We start from the raw sequence: 18,350 nt of genomic DNA on the forward strand, positions 1-18,350 counted from the left end.
TGGTCTCTGGGGGGTGGGGGGCGGGGGGGGGAGCATATTAAAGTATGGTGCCGCTAGTAAGGTCCTTGGCCCAGATGGGTAGACTCCTTTCTTTCAGAAATCCTGGGAGTTCCCTAAGTCAGACATTATGGCGGCCTTACATTATTTTCATCAACATGGTCAGATGGTAAGATATTGCAATGCCTTTTTCATTGCACGCATCCCAAAAAAGAAGGGTGCAATAGAGCTAAGGGACTACAGACCTACCCACCTAATAAGGTGTTTGCGATATAGCAGCTAAGGTGTTAGCAGAAAAATTAAAGAGGGTTGTTAACAAACTAATTTCTGACCAACAAAGTGCATTCATAAAGGGCACACAGACCATAGATACCTCTGTAATAGTCAATGAGGTTCTGAGTTGGAAAATCAGAAGTGGAGAAACAAGCATCCTGTACAAACTTGATATTGAGAAAACATTTGATCAGTTGAACTGGTCCTTTCCAATTAACATGCTAAAGAAGATGGATTTTGGAGATAGATAGCTAAGGTGGTCCAGTTCTGCATCTCAACAGTCAATTATTAAATATTGATCAATAGAAGCTTTGTTGCTTCTTTTCACCAAAAAGGCCTCAGGCAGAGTGATCCCATCTCCCTTTCCTATCATACGGGCTATGGGAGGGCCTGACCCAGCAGATGGATAGGGCTAAAGAACTACATAGATACAAGGTTTTCAGGTTGGAAGGAACCCCACTAGTTCTACCACCGCCATACATCTGATTTATGCAGATGATACATTAATATTCTGTAATGCAGGGAGGTCTCAAGTCACTCACCTCCGCCTCACTTTACTGATTTTTTAAGCCTTGTCAGGACTACACATCACCATGCTAAAAAGCAAAATTAACCCAGTAAATGAGATTCAGAACCTTGAAGATATGGCAGTGATTTTATGTTTGCAAAACTTGTTCATTCCCTACTAGCTATCTTGGTTTTCCTTTGGGTGCAAAATTCAAATCCCCTAGAGTTTGGAATGGTATCACATAAACGGTTGAAACGAGTTGGCAACTTGGCAATTACTGTATCTTTCTATGGGTGGCGAGCTCACACTAATCAACAGTATCCTTGATAGCATTCCCACATACTTCATATCAGTGTACCCTATGCCTAGTTGACTAGTTCAGTGTTGAGCAACTAGAGAAATTAAGGAGGAATTTTTTATGGGAGGGTAATAGTCAGACTCACAAGTTCTCATTGGTAAAGTAGGTCAAAGTCACTCAGTCAAAATCACAAGGGGGCCTTGGAAGCAGAAATTTGAGACTATACAACAAGAGATGCTAGTGAATGGTTATGGAGATAGCACTATGGAGGACAGAAATTGATGACAATTTTATAACCCACAATCACTGGTGTTCTAAAACAGGCTCGTGAACTCATGGAGTTGGCATTTGGAAGCACATTAGTAGCCACCAAGCAAACTTCTTTGAGAATATCTCCTATAATGTCGGCAATGGATTTCAAGTTAAATTCTAGCAGGATAAACGGCTTGGCAACAAAATGCTTTTAAAGCCTCTGGACTATTCCTGATAGCAAACAACTAAGAGTCATCTGTCAAACAATACAGAGACAATAACTCTTGGACCCCTCTACTCAGAAGGAACCTTTTTGATTGGGAACTCCATGACCTCCTCACTTTGTTATCCACTCTGGAACACCACACAATTGAAATACAGCAACAAGACAAAATGGTATGGAGGGATTCCAAAGAAGGGCAGTTCAGAGTGAAGGACAGCTACAATCTCATGTGCTATCAAAATGATATGCTTGACAAGTGGCCTTGCCTGGGCCTTGGAAGTATGTCTGGCAAATCGAAACACCTTCAAAGGTCTCTTGCTTCATCTGGATTGCTTCAAATGAAATAGATGGACCCAGGACAATCTCAACAGAAGAAACATTGCCTTAGTCAACAGATGCTATCATGCTATAATCAAATGAAGATTAAGAGAAGAATAATAACAACCAAATGACACCATTTCGAAGTTAAATTTTTGGATATAGCTTATTAAAAATAAAATAGGATGGATATTCCTGTAAATTATTTTGTTAATAAAACACAATAGCAGCAGCGGCTTGTCTCCAAGCTATTAAAGATTGACAGTAAACAATGTCTTTTTAGAAAAATCACAAGGAAAAATTAGGGAGCCACCGTAAATGTCAAACTCACTTGTCTTAAGTCTTGGGTTTGACATTGCTGCCCCACCCCCACCCCCACCCCCGAAAAAAAAATCAAGTGTTAAATTAGGTATTAGCTCAATCAGCAAAATTCATTTTTAGGTTCCAGCAAAACAGCTCTAAGGTCCATTGGAGCTTTAAGAGCAAACTGCAAATAAAACGTGGGCTTTAATTAAAAAAGCGCAGAGGGACAAAAAATTCAAATATATTTGTTTAGTCCAAGACTAATAATTATAAACATGTATGACAAATATATGACCAAAGAAATTAATAAAACATTATGATAAAGTTAAATATCAATTGTTTAGTGTCACTTTTTCAGAAGAGGCTCATTGGCAAGGAAATTTTTTGCCTTAGAACCTTAATGATGACACTAAAGCGCACATAAAGCGAGGATAGGCGCTCAACACGTTTTGAGCCTCACTTCAGGGCTTAAGTGCGCTTAAAACGCGACTTTGACAACACTGCAAATATCCAAAGCATAGTTTATGTTTTATTACTTAGAGAGGAAGCAATCTCGTTCATGTGGTTTTGAAGCTAAACACAGTCAATTGAAGCATCAATACCAGAATACAGAACTGGCGGAAAATGCAGTAAGTTAACCTATATGTTTAAAGATAAAGGCATGGCTACAGGATGGTAAAATGACAGATAGAAGGCACAAAGACCGCAACGTTTTAAAACTTCTAGAAGGTGTTCTGCTAAAATGTGTTTATCAAGCTGCTCAACAAAATATTTGGCACGGATAGGTGGTCCAAGTAGTATAATATGGCCGTTGGCTGAGCAGTAATATTATATTTCTTGGAAAGAACATTTCCCATCGGGAAATAGGGCAGAACATTTCAGTATTAGATCCTGAACTTCAACTTTTAATCTCTAGAAGAATATCAGTGACCTATTCTATAATGCATTAGGCTGATGCTCAGCAAAAGTTATATCCCACACTTATATACCACCACATATTCCAAACTATAGTAATGGAGCAAACATGTCTTATTGTGTGTTGGAAACAGGAAATGAAAACAATCTATTTTTTGTTTTAGGAAATAGTTGTGTTGTTTTCTAATCCAACAGTGAACAGTTTACTATCAGCACCATAAATGTCCACTTGAAAGAGTTATAGAACTTCAATTAGAAGCCAAATCCACAAATTAGATTAGAAGGACAGTTTCAAAAATGAAGGGCTAGTGCCGATAATTCAGATAAAGGTTGATTAAGTGAGAAATCTGCTACAAGTATGAATATGAGATAAGCGAAACCCACAACTGACTTTCTTAGTGTACCACAATAAATGTGCTTCATGATTCATGAAGATAGTGCTTTTCAACTGATTATGCCGTCGACTTACTGCAAGATCTGGGATTTTTGCAGCAAAAGGAGAGCAAGAGAGACCAACAAAGGATGATTTGAAACATAGGAGAAAAAACCTTCAATTATCATTCTCAGGTGTGTCAAGAATACATATAACTTTCTTTTTTGATAAGGTAGGATAAATATACAGTAAGGAATTCTGCAACCTTACATCCCATAATATCAGCCAACTCTTCAATATTGCTATCAGCATCAATACTGAATAGGCTGCTCTTAGAAAGGTTAATTTTCAGGTCTGTGACTGCTTCAAAGGCTAATAAAATCCCCCTATGATGAAGAAATTGTTCCTTCTTTGCCTCACACAATAACAATGTGTCATCAACATCAGAGGCGGATCCAGGATTTGGAGACTATGGGTGCCATATTGTTATGTTCATCAAATTGATCAAATACTAACCTATTTTTGGCCTTGTAAATAGCGACTTGGGACGATAATGTCGGCAATGGATTTCAAGTTAAATTCTAGCAGGATAAACGGCTTGGCAACAAAATGCTTTTAAAGCCTCTGGACTATTCCTGATAGCAAACAACTAAGAGTCATCTGTCAAACAATACAGAGACAATAACTCTTGGACCCCTCTACTCAGAAGGAACCTTTTTGATTGGGAACTCCATGACCTCCTCACTTTGTTATCCACTCTGGAACACCACACAATTGAAATACAGCAACAAGACAAAATGGTATGGAGGGATTCCAAAGAAGGGCAGTTCAGAGTGAAGGACAGCTACAATCTCATGTGCTATCAAAATGATATGCTTGACAAGTGGCCTTGCCTGGGCCTTGGAAGTATGTCTGGCAAATCGAAACACCTTCAAAGGTCTCTTGCTTCATCTGGATTGCTTCAAATGAAATAGATGGACCCAGGACAATCTCAACAGAAGAAACATTGCCTTAGTCAACAGATGCTATCATGCTATAATCAAATGAAGATTAAGAGAAGAATAATAACAACCAAATGACACCATTTCGAAGTTAAATTTTTGGATATAGCTTATTAAAAATAAAATAGGATGGATATTCCTGTAAATTATTTTGTTAATAAAACACAATAGCAGCAGCGGCTTGTCTCCAAGCTATTAAAGATTGACAGTAAACAATGTCTTTTTAGAAAAATCACAAGGAAAAATTAGGGAGCCACCGTAAATGTCAAACTCACTTGTCTTAAGTCTTGGGTTTGACATTGCTGCCCCACCCCCACCCCCACCCCCGAAAAAAAAATCAAGTGTTAAATTAGGTATTAGCTCAATCAGCAAAATTCATTTTTAGGTTCCAGCAAAACAGCTCTAAGGTCCATTGGAGCTTTAAGAGCAAACTGCAAATAAAACGTGGGCTTTAATTAAAAAAGCGCAGAGGGACAAAAAATTCAAATATATTTGTTTAGTCCAAGACTAATAATTATAAACATGTATGACAAATATATGACCAAAGAAATTAATAAAACATTATGATAAAGTTAAATATCAATTGTTTAGTGTCACTTTTTCAGAAGAGGCTCATTGGCAAGGAAATTTTTTGCCTTAGAACCTTAATGATGACACTAAAGCGCACATAAAGCGAGGATAGGCGCTCAACACGTTTTGAGCCTCACTTCAGGGCTTAAGTGCGCTTAAAACGCGACTTTGACAACACTGCAAATATCCAAAGCATAGTTTATGTTTTATTACTTAGAGAGGAAGCAATCTCGTTCATGTGGTTTTGAAGCTAAACACAGTCAATTGAAGCATCAATACCAGAATACAGAACTGGCGGAAAATGCAGTAAGTTAACCTATATGTTTAAAGATAAAGGCATGGCTACAGGATGGTAAAATGACAGATAGAAGGCACAAAGACCGCAACGTTTTAAAACTTCTAGAAGGTGTTCTGCTAAAATGTGTTTATCAAGCTGCTCAACAAAATATTTGGCACGGATAGGTGGTCCAAGTAGTATAATATGGCCGTTGGCTGAGCAGTAATATTATATTTCTTGGAAAGAACATTTCCCATCGGGAAATAGGGCAGAACATTTCAGTATTAGATCCTGAACTTCAACTTTTAATCTCTAGAAGAATATCAGTGACCTATTCTATAATGCATTAGGCTGATGCTCAGCAAAAGTTATATCCCACACTTATATACCACCACATATTCCAAACTATAGTAATGGAGCAAACATGTCTTATTGTGTGTTGGAAACAGGAAATGAAAACAATCTATTTTTTGTTTTAGGAAATAGTTGTGTTGTTTTCTAATCCAACAGTGAACAGTTTACTATCAGCACCATAAATGTCCACTTGAAAGAGTTATAGAACTTCAATTAGAAGCCAAATCCACAAATTAGATTAGAAGGACAGTTTCAAAAATGAAGGGCTAGTGCCGATAATTCAGATAAAGGTTGATTAAGTGAGAAATCTGCTACAAGTATGAATATGAGATAAGCGAAACCCACAACTGACTTTCTTAGTGTACCACAATAAATGTGCTTCATGATTCATGAAGATAGTGCTTTTCAACTGATTATGCCGTCGACTTACTGCAAGATCTGGGATTTTTGCAGCAAAAGGAGAGCAAGAGAGACCAACAAAGGATGATTTGAAACATAGGAGAAAAAACCTTCAATTATCATTCTCAGGTGTGTCAAGAATACATATAACTTTCTTTTTTGATAAGGTAGGATAAATATACAGTAAGGAATTCTGCAACCTTACATCCCATAATATCAGCCAACTCTTCAATATTGCTATCAGCATCAATACTGAATAGGCTGCTCTTAGAAAGGTTAATTTTCAGGTCTGTGACTGCTTCAAAGGCTAATAAAATCCCCCTATGATGAAGAAATTGTTCCTTCTTTGCCTCACACAATAACAATGTGTCATCAACATCAGAGGCGGATCCAGGATTTGGAGACTATGGGTGCCATATTGTTATGTTCATCAAATTGATCAAATACTAACCTATTTTTGGCCTTGTAAATAGCGACTTGGGACAAATTTGTTCAGTTATTCATCCTTTCAGTTTATGACGATAAATAAATCCAACAAAAAAAACTATGATAATTTGTACAAATTAAAAATATTTTTCCCAATAATATTAGTATAATATAAAATAAATAAATAAATATATCATTCATTTATAATTGCACTCGGCAAGTTTTCTTATTCTAAAAACACTTACTGATGATATAATTATTTATATTTATAAATACTTCACGTTCTAGGTAACAAACTAAATATAAAAAGGTCGAAGAATTTCACATACATAATTTCAATAACAGAGACGAAGTATTGGTTCACACCAACTGACAATCTAAAAAGGCCAAACAAAAATCAAATGTGATTTCGGTATGATTTTTATGTTATCATTTATTATAACATGTATTTTATTTATAAATTAAAACCTAAAGATTTAAATTATCATAATCCAAATTATTTTTTCATATGCATCCAAATGATTTAAATAATAAAACAAAGAGTAAGAGAAACTCATTATCGAGTTTCTGAAATTTGAACGAAATAGAGGAGCTAGAAAGAATTAGTTGAAAGAAGGAAAATACTACTCCCCCATCCTAATTATAACCTTCGAAATTTATCGTCTAAAATAAATTTTAAATATTTGTGTGACTATAAATTATTTCATTAAGGTAAAAATAACAATTTAAAGCTAAATTATTTTTAATAATAAAAAGATAACATTTTTGGGAATAGACTAAAAAGAAAGCGTATCACATAAATTTCAAACAAAGAAAGTACTTAATATTTTATGCTTAAAATAGAAAGGAAGAAAAAAATCACTAAAAATTACAACAAAAAAATTGTTGGCAAAAATCAAGTTTATTACTTTTACAACTTGATACCAGTTGATAGAGCCTTTTTGGCAAAAGAAACGGAAAATGGAGCATAAAATTTTACATAAAACTGTGCAATTCTAGGATCGAACCCGCAACAATGAAGCCGAAAACTTGACCTCTCACCACTGGCACCATGCACATACTTGTTACTGGGGGTGGCAAATTTAATATATATCGTATATATCATATATATACACATATACATACGAAGCTTCAACCGAGTTCACTGGGTGCCGTGGCACCCCCTCCCTTACACATAGGTCCGCCCCTGATCAACATATAAATAACGACAGACAACCACCTTTTTGTCACCATTTCCTTCAATCTTAAAACCACTGATCCACCCCAATCTTTTTTCTCTTTTGAGCATCTTACTTAGAATTTTGATAACCATAACAAATAAATATAGAGATAAAGGATCTCCTTTCCCCAATCCCTTTTGTGATTTGACGAATCCTTCTGAATTCCTATTTATCAATACTGAGAAGCTAACTGTAGAAATGCAAGTAGTGATCCACCTGATCTACTTGTCCCCAAAGTTCTTCCCTTAATAAATGCATTTTGATTTCTAGATCAGTTTGTTGATTACCTTTAAGCTTTCAGTCAATAGCTTATCAATGATTTTACAAACATTGAGTAGGCTAATAGACCTTAATTTCAACAACCCCTTTCTTTAATTCCATATAACATGCATAATATGCCGACTCAAATTTAGTCTTGAGCAGGTATTGGATTTGTCATCCCAGATTCCCCCACCCCATCCCCTCTTTTCTAAGAAATAAAAAGCAAGGGATGAACCTCAACATAGCCCAGAAGCACATGCACAGATATGCTTTAGAAAGGAATATACAAACTTCATAGCATAAATTCATCATTTACCCCAGTTTCACATAGACAAGTATATGGAAAAGGAAACAGTGAAAACCTACCAACTTTCAAGACTGATAAACATCAGGAAGGCGGAGACCCACACTTGCAGCAGATTTACCCAGCACTTTCTTCATCTCATTGGATCTATCCACTGCAATGTTGTAAGAAAATAATAGGTCCTGCATAAACAAAGAAAGCCACTGGATTTGTAAACAGCAATAGTAATATCCCCAGGGGCGAGGGTGTTCACCCGAACTCCCTCGGCAAAACATTACAATGTATATACAAGGTGTTTTTTTAATTTTTTAGTGTATATATACAGATTTTGAATCCCCTAAACACAAGACTATAGGTTGAGTCTGTGGTTTAGATGGTTTAAAATTTACTTTGAGGTTCCAAGTTCAAATTCAAAGCACTAATATGTTTAATTTTCAAACCCCCTTAGTGAAAATCTGTGATCCGCCACTGAATATCCCTATGACTCCCTTTAATTCGTTTCAACTTTATGGTCAACTAATAGTTAACAAAGGACAAAACCAAAATATATACATAAGCTCGATTAAAAAACCCCAACTTCAGTGATGTGAATGAATATGCAGCATTAATCAGAAAACAGAATTCATTTCAAATTCAAAGTCAAAATGTTTGGTACATGACAAGTGTTAGGATTTTGCCCATGACTAATCTAGAAAGGAATATGAAAAAAAAATCTGCATTTTTGAGGCATAGAAAACTCTATCCGTGTTGATAAGATATTGACGTTGTGAGACAGTTGTCTTAAAAAATGACCCAACTGGATTACAACGTCTTATAATCAAACTTAAGCAAGAAAGCCCTCTTTTTGAAAAAAGAAGAAAAACATAATGAAATATTTTTCTTGGCCCTCCTATTTTTTATCACTTAAAACAGTAAAGACCTCTACATTATGATCCAATTAGGGATTGTTTACCTACTACTAAACTTATCATGTAATCCCCCTATATTATACAAAGTTTCACAAATAGTAATACCATTACTTTTCAGTTGATCCTTTTACTGTAAACAAAAAAATATTGTATACTCTGCTGATATATTGACGGAGTTGACCCTATTGATATTTTTCTGATGGTATCAATATGATGCCACAATATCAAACTCATGAGCACTTCCTTAACAACACTTACCTCGATAAAGAGTTCACATCACATCACATCACCTTCATATAAGCAGCTTTTCATTGTCATGGGATAACATAGTTAGCAATGAAATGTTATGATACATTCTTTACCCATATAAAGCGTAGACATGTAAACAATTCAATCCTACACCCTTGCTTCACACAGTTTAGGATAATTATAACCTGATGTACATTCTAAACAAAAAGTGGCTAGTACAACGCAAAAACCGCAACAACATACCCAGTGTAATCCCACAAGTGGGGTCTGAGGAGGGTAGAGTGTACGCAGACCTTACCCCTACCTCAAGGCCAGCTCAAGTGCAGCAAATCAAAGTATTTACAACGCAAAAAACACAGTGCAATGAAAATTGTAAATAACTAGAGAAGTGAAACTAACCTTATGATGGTGGACACTGTTGAGAAGGTAAGTGTAATTTTGAGCAAGGTTAATTCTTTGTTGGATAAAAGAAGAGTCTTTTGGGTATTCAAGATTTCTGTTCTTCCTGAACTCTTCCCTTATGAAGTCAGTGAAATGAACCTTGTGTTCTTCCTTCCCTATATGCTTTTCCACTGCTTTTAGTAGATTTCTATACACCATTCTTATACCTTCAAAAGAACCCATTTCTGCAAAATCCCCAAATAACTATCTGACCTTAGAAATTTGACCACTACTCTAAAAAATAATAATACAAACATTGGGATATAGAATATTGGGCCAAAAAAGGAAGAAAAGATCGAATTTTTTGGATAAATTTCGAAGATTTTTAGCACAAAAGGGTTTAGAAGATTGTTAGCCTCATTTTTGATAAAAATGCTAATTCAAATCGAATTCGAAGAGAAAACTTACATTTGACTCGTTGGATGTTTTGCCTCAAGGAGCAGTTGGAATAGTATTGGCGAAGCCCAAAATTAAAAAGGACAGTAAAAATAGATTCAAATTAAAAATTTAACCAAATGGATTAAAATAAATTAATTTTATTTGAGTTTAGTTTGTTTTAAGTGTACATTTTTAAAAATTCATAATATTTGGTTTGACTTTCTGCATCTGATCAATCTTAGAGAAACAACTGGCTCCTGAAGTTGGTCGAACAAGTCATTAATTATGGGAAGGGGATAATTATTCTTAATGGTGACTTTATTCAACTGGCAATGGTCGATACACATTTGGAGAGAACCATATATTCTTACGTGCAAAAAGGACTAGGGCATCCCATGGGGAACCATATTTCAACTCTTTTAACTCGGCTGGAGTAGGGGCAGAGCTAACATACTATTAGGGGGTTTATCTGAACCCCCTTCAGCGGAAAATATTACTATTTATAGTAAATGTTGAACCCTCTTCTATTAGTTGTCTGTTTACTTCTTCAGATTTTGAACCCCTAATTAAAAATCCTAGCTCTGCCACTGGGCTGGAGGCCTGGAGCCATCTCTACGTATTAGAAAGAGTGTCTATCTCAAAGTCTATCTCCCTGTCAGAAGGGGTACACTGGAAAGATCATCGAAAAAGACTTTAGGAAACTCACATACTCCAGGAACTGACGGAAGGGACGGGCTTTCAAGATTAGAATCCTTAACCCAAGCTAGATGGTCGCGATAACCCGTAGAGATCATCCTTTCGGCCTTTAAGATATGAAATGAAAAGACCCTTAAGCACGGTAGAACTATCCTTCCACTCTAAGACTGACTCGTTAGGAAAATGAAACTTTACAACGCTAGTTCTGTAGTCAACTAAGGCATAGCAAGAATGTAACTAGTCCATGCCTATAATAATATCGAAGTCTACCATATTTTACTCTACCAGATCAGATGTGGTATCTTTACGAAGGACTGAAATAGTGCAAATCTTGTATATTTGTAGAGCCATAACTGACTCTCCAATGGGAGTAGAAACAAAAAAGGGTTCTAAGAGTTGCTTAGGACTGAAACCAAACTTTACAGCTCCTTGTCTTTTAGAGGGGCAATTCTTAAGTATATGACCTACCTAACCATACTTGTAGAACCCATCCTTACCATAAACTCATTCACTGGGATGATTCTTTCCACACTTACTGCATCCCGAGTAAGGAGTATATCCATAGGCAACACTAACCTGTGAGAGCCAAACTCCCTCCCCCTCTGATCATTCCAAGGTTTGGGTGCAAGTGAACTAACTAAAGACGGAGCTGATCGAGATGACCTCCACTGAAAAGATGATTGATTCCCATTTTCAGTCTTCTGTTGGCTGGACGCATGGATTGATGTTTTGGCCCTCTTATTTCAAAACTATTCCCTATCCTTCAACTTATCCTCCTCAACCTACTACACATGGATCATTAGTCTGGCTATATCCATATCTGAAATCAACATCATTGTCTTATCTCCCTTGCTCGAAAGTTACAAGAATCTCGATACAAACAAGCTCATCGTGCTCCTCATTTCAACTACCATCTTCGGAGCATAGAGTGACAATTAAGTGAACTTAAGGCTATACTCTTGTACACTTATAGAATCCTACTTCAGGTTGAGGAACTCTCTTACCTTTGCCTCCCTTAACTCTAGAGGAAAGAAACGCCCCATGAAGGTATCTTCAAACACTCTCCAACATAGGAGTGGTGCATTCTCACCCTTATTCTTCTTCCGCTGATCATACCATATCCTTGCAACATCCTTAAGCTGCTACGAAACCAACTCAACACTCTCTGCATCACCAACATGCATCATCTGGAATATCTTTAGAATCTCATCACCAAAACTATATGGATCCTCATTCAACTTTGACCTTGTGAACTAAATAGATTCATCCTAAAAAATTCATGAATCCTGGAAGTGTCAGGAACACCCGAGGAGCCCGCAGGGGCTGCTTCTTGACGGTCAACATGAGTTATCATAGCCTGAGCCAACATATGGATGGCGTTGCGAAACTCAACATTAGTAACATCAGCCTGAGGTGGCTGCACAACAGGTGCATTTGGACCTCTTGGTCCAACGGGAACTTGCAGTACCTGAGGGTTTTCATCCTTCCTAGCGGGACGTCCTCTGCTTCTGGTTTGCATCGTACGACCAATGGCTCTTTGTAGATGCATGATCTGAAAATACACACAAGAACAAATTAGAAGAGGTAAATAGAGTTAAGGTTTATCACGCAAACAAGAATATGAAAAAAGGGAAATATTTCCTAAACATCCTGTTGTCTCCTCTTTATTAGTGTAGCTCGCTTCACACTCATAAAAATGGCTCTGCTAGATGCGAATTTTCAAACATCCCAGGACACTTTAACCTAGGACTCTGATATCAAGTTTTTCATGACCAGGTCTACTCCCAAGCGGAGACACTGTACATAGAACCACAAGTGATCCCAACCCGGCATAGCATATCTTGGAAAGTCATGTGAAAACTGAAGCGGAGGCTGAAACATATTTAAATGAATAACTAGTTCAACATCAATCTAAATAAGGAAATAGAAGGCATAGCAACCATTCACGAGGGAAGAAAAGCAATTGATCAGGAAGGAGGGATTCCTGTTCTTGTTGAGGTTGTTGAGCTTGGTTCTGCAAGAGGTAAGGAGAATGCAGCAGCCACTTTGTTGCAATTATGCACTAACAATAGTAGGTTCTGCAACATGGTTCTCCAGGAAGGAGTTGTACTGCCGTTAGTGGCATTGTCACAGTCTGGCACACTAAAAGAGCCAGATAAAAGGTAGGATGAGTTTGCAGAAACCTCACAGATTCCTTTCTATTCTGACTCAATTATTCTAACAGCACACATATGCAGGCTCGTGTACTTCTTAGCTATTTCAGAAACCAATGGCATGGTAATACAAGGAGGGGATGATTTATACACTGGACAGTGAAAACATATTTTTCTCAAGGTAACTGATTAAATGATGCATGCAAATTTGATATTCAGAGTTATTTATGTAGAGGATTCAACTTATTGAAATATTGTAATATTTGTGAGCTGAGATAGAAGAACGATTTTACCGAGGCTTTCATGGGTCCATCCCCCGATAACATTGTAAGTGAATGTGACAAGCTTATTATACATGTAACAAGTGTCTAATTGCATCACTTATAAACGTTGTATGTGAATGGAGGTGGGATTGGATGAGATATTTTATTTAGAATCGAAAGAGTTTAGTAGTGATATATTTTGATTGCTGAAACAAATAGCCAAATGAACTTTCCTCTAATCATTAGTTCCAAAAGAAAAATAAAATTGTGTTTACACTGTTAACACACTTGCTGCAAATTTTCAGAAAAATCCAAATTGTGAACCACTATTTTTTTTTTGGGGATGAAGAAAGTATTATTTTGTGTTTTGATGGCTTGTCATGTGTTTGGACTAGAAAAGCAGTAAATTTGACATTTTGTGAACTTGGAATTTTTGTTGATGATGTGATATGAAGATAATAGCAGACCTTGCTTGACTTTTTCACTTTCCTTCTTCTTTTGATAATAAAATTCATAATTAACTTATTCCAATATGAAAATTCGAAGTGAAAGGAATTTGAGTGTTAAGTAACTTCCATTGAAATTTTTACAATATTAATACTTTTAGGTGCAAGAAAAAGGACATTTGGAGGTACACTCCATCAAAAGCTTGGTGTTTTCGCCTTTAATACATCTCACGCGGCCAAAAACTAGATTAATCAGCAGTCTAATGTGTGGACATAAAAAGCAAATGAAAAATAAAAAAAGGACTCGTACAAGGACTTGGAAATTTCCAAACGACCTAAGAATTGGTACTTTTCTAAGAAGATTATCAGAAAAATAAAAGAAATCTAAAGCAAGGAAGTTCACATAATTTGCTTATACAGTTTTAAGGTAGTGTTAGAGGTGAACAATATTGACACGGATTTTAATTCTTTTGTTCAAACTTGCTGGTCATCAAAGTAAAATTACATAAGACATAATGATATACCCTTCAAACAAAGGTCTCTTCATTGCCCGATTCTGCTATCTTTAACGTCTCCAAGGAAGAGTTTGATTTCATCAAGTATAAACCAAAGAGAAGGATCTTCTCCATCCCATCCCCATTCCTCGTTGGATGATTCTTTACCTGGAGTTGCTAATAATATGCCTGGTCTGGATGTTGAAAAGATATCGATTAAGAGTTCTGAAGAACGAATGGGCAACTCTGGAGAGACAAACTCACACTCGCTTATAGGTCATAATCGAACCACCTCGGCATCCAGCACACTATCTAATTCAAACTTTTCACCAACAATTCCTGGCAACGGAAATATAGTATTCTCAAGGTCAGCAGATGATGTATCAGAATCCCAACCTGCTGCTCCATTATCTGTTCTACGAAAGGAGATGAAATTCCAATCCATGCTGGAGACAAGAGTTCAAAATCAATCCATCTTGCATAGACCTTTTCAGAGGTTTCCTATAATAGTTTCTTCTGCTGTTGTTGAAAGAAAGGCTGATCCTTTGGAACTTGAGGAGCAAGTTAGGAAGCTGATTCAGGATTTGAATAGCAATTCCATTGATGTGGAAAGAGATGTGACAGCTGAACTCCGGTTACTTGCCAAGCACAATATGGATAATCGTGTTGTAATAGCAAACTGTGGTTCCATCAACTTGTTGGTCAACTTACTTCATTCAGAAGACATGAAAGTACAGGAAAATGCTGTAACCACACTTCTCAACTTATCAATTAATGACTACCGCAGGTGTTCAATTGGAAATGCTAATGCAATTGAACCTCTGATTCAAGTCCTCCACACGGGGAGTGGTGAGGCTAAAGAAAACTCTGCTGCTACACTTTTTAGCCTTTCATCCATTGAGGATTGCAAGATGAAGATAGGGAGGGCTGGAGCATTCAAACCTCTTGTGGATTTATTGGAAAATGAAACTCCTAGGGGCAAAGAATGATGCAGCAACAACTTTGTTTAACTTGTCAATACTTCATGAAAACAAGGCTCGCATTGTGCAGGCTGGTGCTGTTAAGTTTCTGGTAGAGTTGATGGACCCTACTGCTGGGATGGTTGACAAGGCTGTTGCTATTTTATCAAACCTCGCAATAATTTACGAGGGAAGAAAAGCAATTGGTCAGGAAGGAGGGATTCCTATTTTGGTTGAGGTTATTGAGCTCGGTTTTGCAAGAGGTAAGGAGAATGTAGCCGCCACTTTGTTGCAATTATGCACTAACAGTAGTAAGTTCTGCAACATTGATCTCCTCGAAGGAGTTGTACTTTCGTTAGTGGCATTGGCACAGTCTGGCACCCCAAGAGCCAGAGAAAAGGTAGGATGATTTTAAAGAAACCTCACTTTCCTTTCTAATCTAATCCACGTATTCTAACCGCATACATATGCATGCTCAGCTACTTCTTAGATACTTCAAAAACCAACGGCTTGGTAATGTAGGGAGGGGATGATTGGACAGTGAACACATATTATTCTCAAGGTAACTGATTAAATGATGCGTGTAAATTTGACATTTAGAGTTATTTATGTAGAGGATTCAGCTTATTGAAATATTCTACTATTTATGATCTGAGATAGAAGAATAATTCATGGAGGGTCTGTTGAGTCCATCCCCCCGATAACATTGTATGTGAATGTGGAAAAACTTATTATACGCGCAACAAGTGTCTTATTGCATCAGTTAAATCATTGTATGTGAATGAGGCGAGATTGGATGAGCTATTTTATTCAGAATCACAAGTGTTTAGTAGCGATATATTTTGATTGTTGAAACAAATAGCCAAATGAACTTTCCTCTAATCATTAGTTTCTAAAGAAAAACAAATTGGCTTTACACTATTAACATAGTTGCTGCAAATTATCAGAAATATCCATATTATGAACTACTCTTTTTTTTGGATGAAAAAGGTATTGTTGTGTTTTCATTATTTGTCGTGTGTTTGGACAAGAAAAATACTGGTAAATTTCACATTTTGTAAACTTGGAATTTTAATTGATGATTTGATATGAAGACAACTTTTCCATTTTCCTTTTACTTTTAATAATAAAATTCCTAAATTTATTCCAATATTAAAATTCTATGTGAAAGGGATTTGTGTGTTACGTAATTTTCATTGAAATTTCCACATGATTAATACTTTTTGGTATAAGAAAAAAGATATTTGGATTGACACTCCATCAAAAACTTGGTATTTCCGTATTAAATAGGTTTCACATGGCGAAAAATCTAAGATTAATCAGCGCTATAAATAATTTAGATATCAAAAATTGAATTAAAAAAAAAAACTTGTGCAAGGACTTGGAAAATTCCAAACCTAAGTATTTTCCTTAGAAGATTATCAGAAAAATAAAAGAAAATACAAAGCAAGGAGTTTCACCTAATTTGATTATTCCTAAACTGCAAGAATTCAAGTAAACCTAAACTCAAATTTTAAACATGGAGGTCAAACAGGTAAAATTAATTAAACTATAGGCTTATATTGAATTGCGAAATGGTAATCTAAGTTATTATCTCATACATTATATTAACAAAGAAAACTAAACCTTAATTTGTCTTCTAATGCAGAAGCTGAATATGAAAAATCTAAACAAGCAAAACAAAATTCACCGCTTAATACAATTTCTAAACAATATTTGGAAAAAATTAAACGAGAAGGGCAATTACACCACTCTGACTTGCAATTGAAACAGGAAAAAGTTAGAGTTTTAGGATGTGTTTGGCATAAAGGAAAATGTTTTCTAGGAAAACAATTGATTTTTTAAACTTATTTTCTCATGGTTGGTGAATAAAAAATATTTTTTTAATGTTTAGTTGGTGAATGCAAAATATTTATTTAAAAATACCTTTAGAAAAATAATATCTGACCCGGTAGCGTAAAAAAATGAAAATTTAAAAATTTAATTTATTTTAAAAAAAATTGGCGGGGGGTGGCGGTTGGGGGATGGTTGGGGTAGGGATAGCATAAAAATTGAAAATTAAAAATTTGAAATATTTTTCAAAAATATTTTTTTGCAAAACTTTTTTTGATAGGGTGGGGGGAGGGGGTGTGGTGGGGGGGGTAGGGATGGGGGTGGTGGTGGTGGGGGTTGCGTAAAAAATAAAACAAAAATTAATTTGAAATATTTTTCAAAAGCAATTACATGTCTATTTTGAAGCGAAGCCTAGCTTTTTCTATCCTATTACATGTAATATTTTGATTATTCAGACATATTTGTTGTATTGAATAGTTGTATTCGATTTTAGATTGTCACTACCCGAGTCTACAATCTTGACGTGGCCGGCACTTAAGAACCATTGTTGGTCCCCAAGCGAACCCTCATCTTAGCTGACTATAAGCGGAAGACTAACTTAAGCATGCAAAAGCTTAAAACTGAATAAAATTCAATAAACTCAACTTTTCAAAACTTTAACTCAAATGAACAATTTAGAATAAAAATAATATATTGAACTCGCCATAAAATAGGCAACTTAAGTCTTTAAAACATTTAATAAAATAAATGAATAATACAGACTTCTCAACTATACTGACTATTTATGAAGCCTCTAACTGATAAAGATGGAAGTCGGGACAAGACCCACGACATCTTGACTAAACTGAAAAGTAAATGAAATCCTTCGAAAATAAGGAGACTCACCATAGCTAACTCGAACTCCCGGATGTATCAACGAATCTCCTGTTGATGATCCTGAATACCTGTGTCTGCATCATGAAAAGATGCAGGCCAAATGGCTCAGTACGTGGAATGTACGAGCATGTAAGGGGAATTCTAAAGCATAACATAAGCTTGAAAGAATCTGAAAGAAACTGAAGAACTTACCTGGCTCAACTCAACTCAACATAACTGAACTCATTTCAATATAAAGCAGTTTAAAACAAGTGTAATATAAAGAAAAAGGAAATCTGTTTAAAACATGATGTTAACTCATAATCATAACATCATAAAAGACATACCATGCTCCCTCTCAAAGTCTACTTGTGCAATGCATGAATGAAGTCTCATACCCCCA

The 18,350-nt window shown here is 36.0% G+C and overlaps 1 protein-coding gene and 1 pseudogene across 2 annotated transcripts in view; one reads left to right on the forward strand and one right to left on the reverse strand.

Annotated features, from left to right (window-relative positions):
* LOC102602216 (uncharacterized) overlaps window positions 1-10,358 on the reverse strand; it is a 13,566-nt gene extending 3,208 nt beyond the window's left edge. Inside the window, exons 1-3 of one of the 2 annotated variants that reach the window (XM_006340397.2) lie at window positions 10,279-10,358; window positions 9,829-10,055; window positions 8,335-8,454 (exon numbers count right to left, since the gene is read on the reverse strand). In XM_006340397.2, the coding sequence (XP_006340459.1) occupies window positions 8,341-8,454; window positions 9,829-10,053 (339 nt within the window). In that variant the 5' untranslated portion in view covers window positions 10,054-10,055; window positions 10,279-10,358 and the 3' untranslated portion in view covers window positions 8,335-8,340. The other variant, XM_006340396.2, reaches the window with a different exon arrangement.
* Window positions 10,359-13,029: 2,671 nt separating this feature from the next.
* Window positions 13,030-15,792, forward strand: LOC102593193 (U-box domain-containing protein 4-like; annotated as a pseudogene).
* The last annotated feature ends 2,558 nt before the right edge of the window (window positions 15,793-18,350 follow it).

Source organism: Solanum tuberosum, unplaced genomic scaffold (genome assembly GCF_000226075.1).
Source record: "Solanum tuberosum cultivar DM 1-3 516 R44 unplaced genomic scaffold, SolTub_3.0 scf00018, whole genome shotgun sequence".
Lineage (NCBI taxonomy): Eukaryota > Viridiplantae > Streptophyta > Magnoliopsida > Solanales > Solanaceae > Solanum > Solanum tuberosum.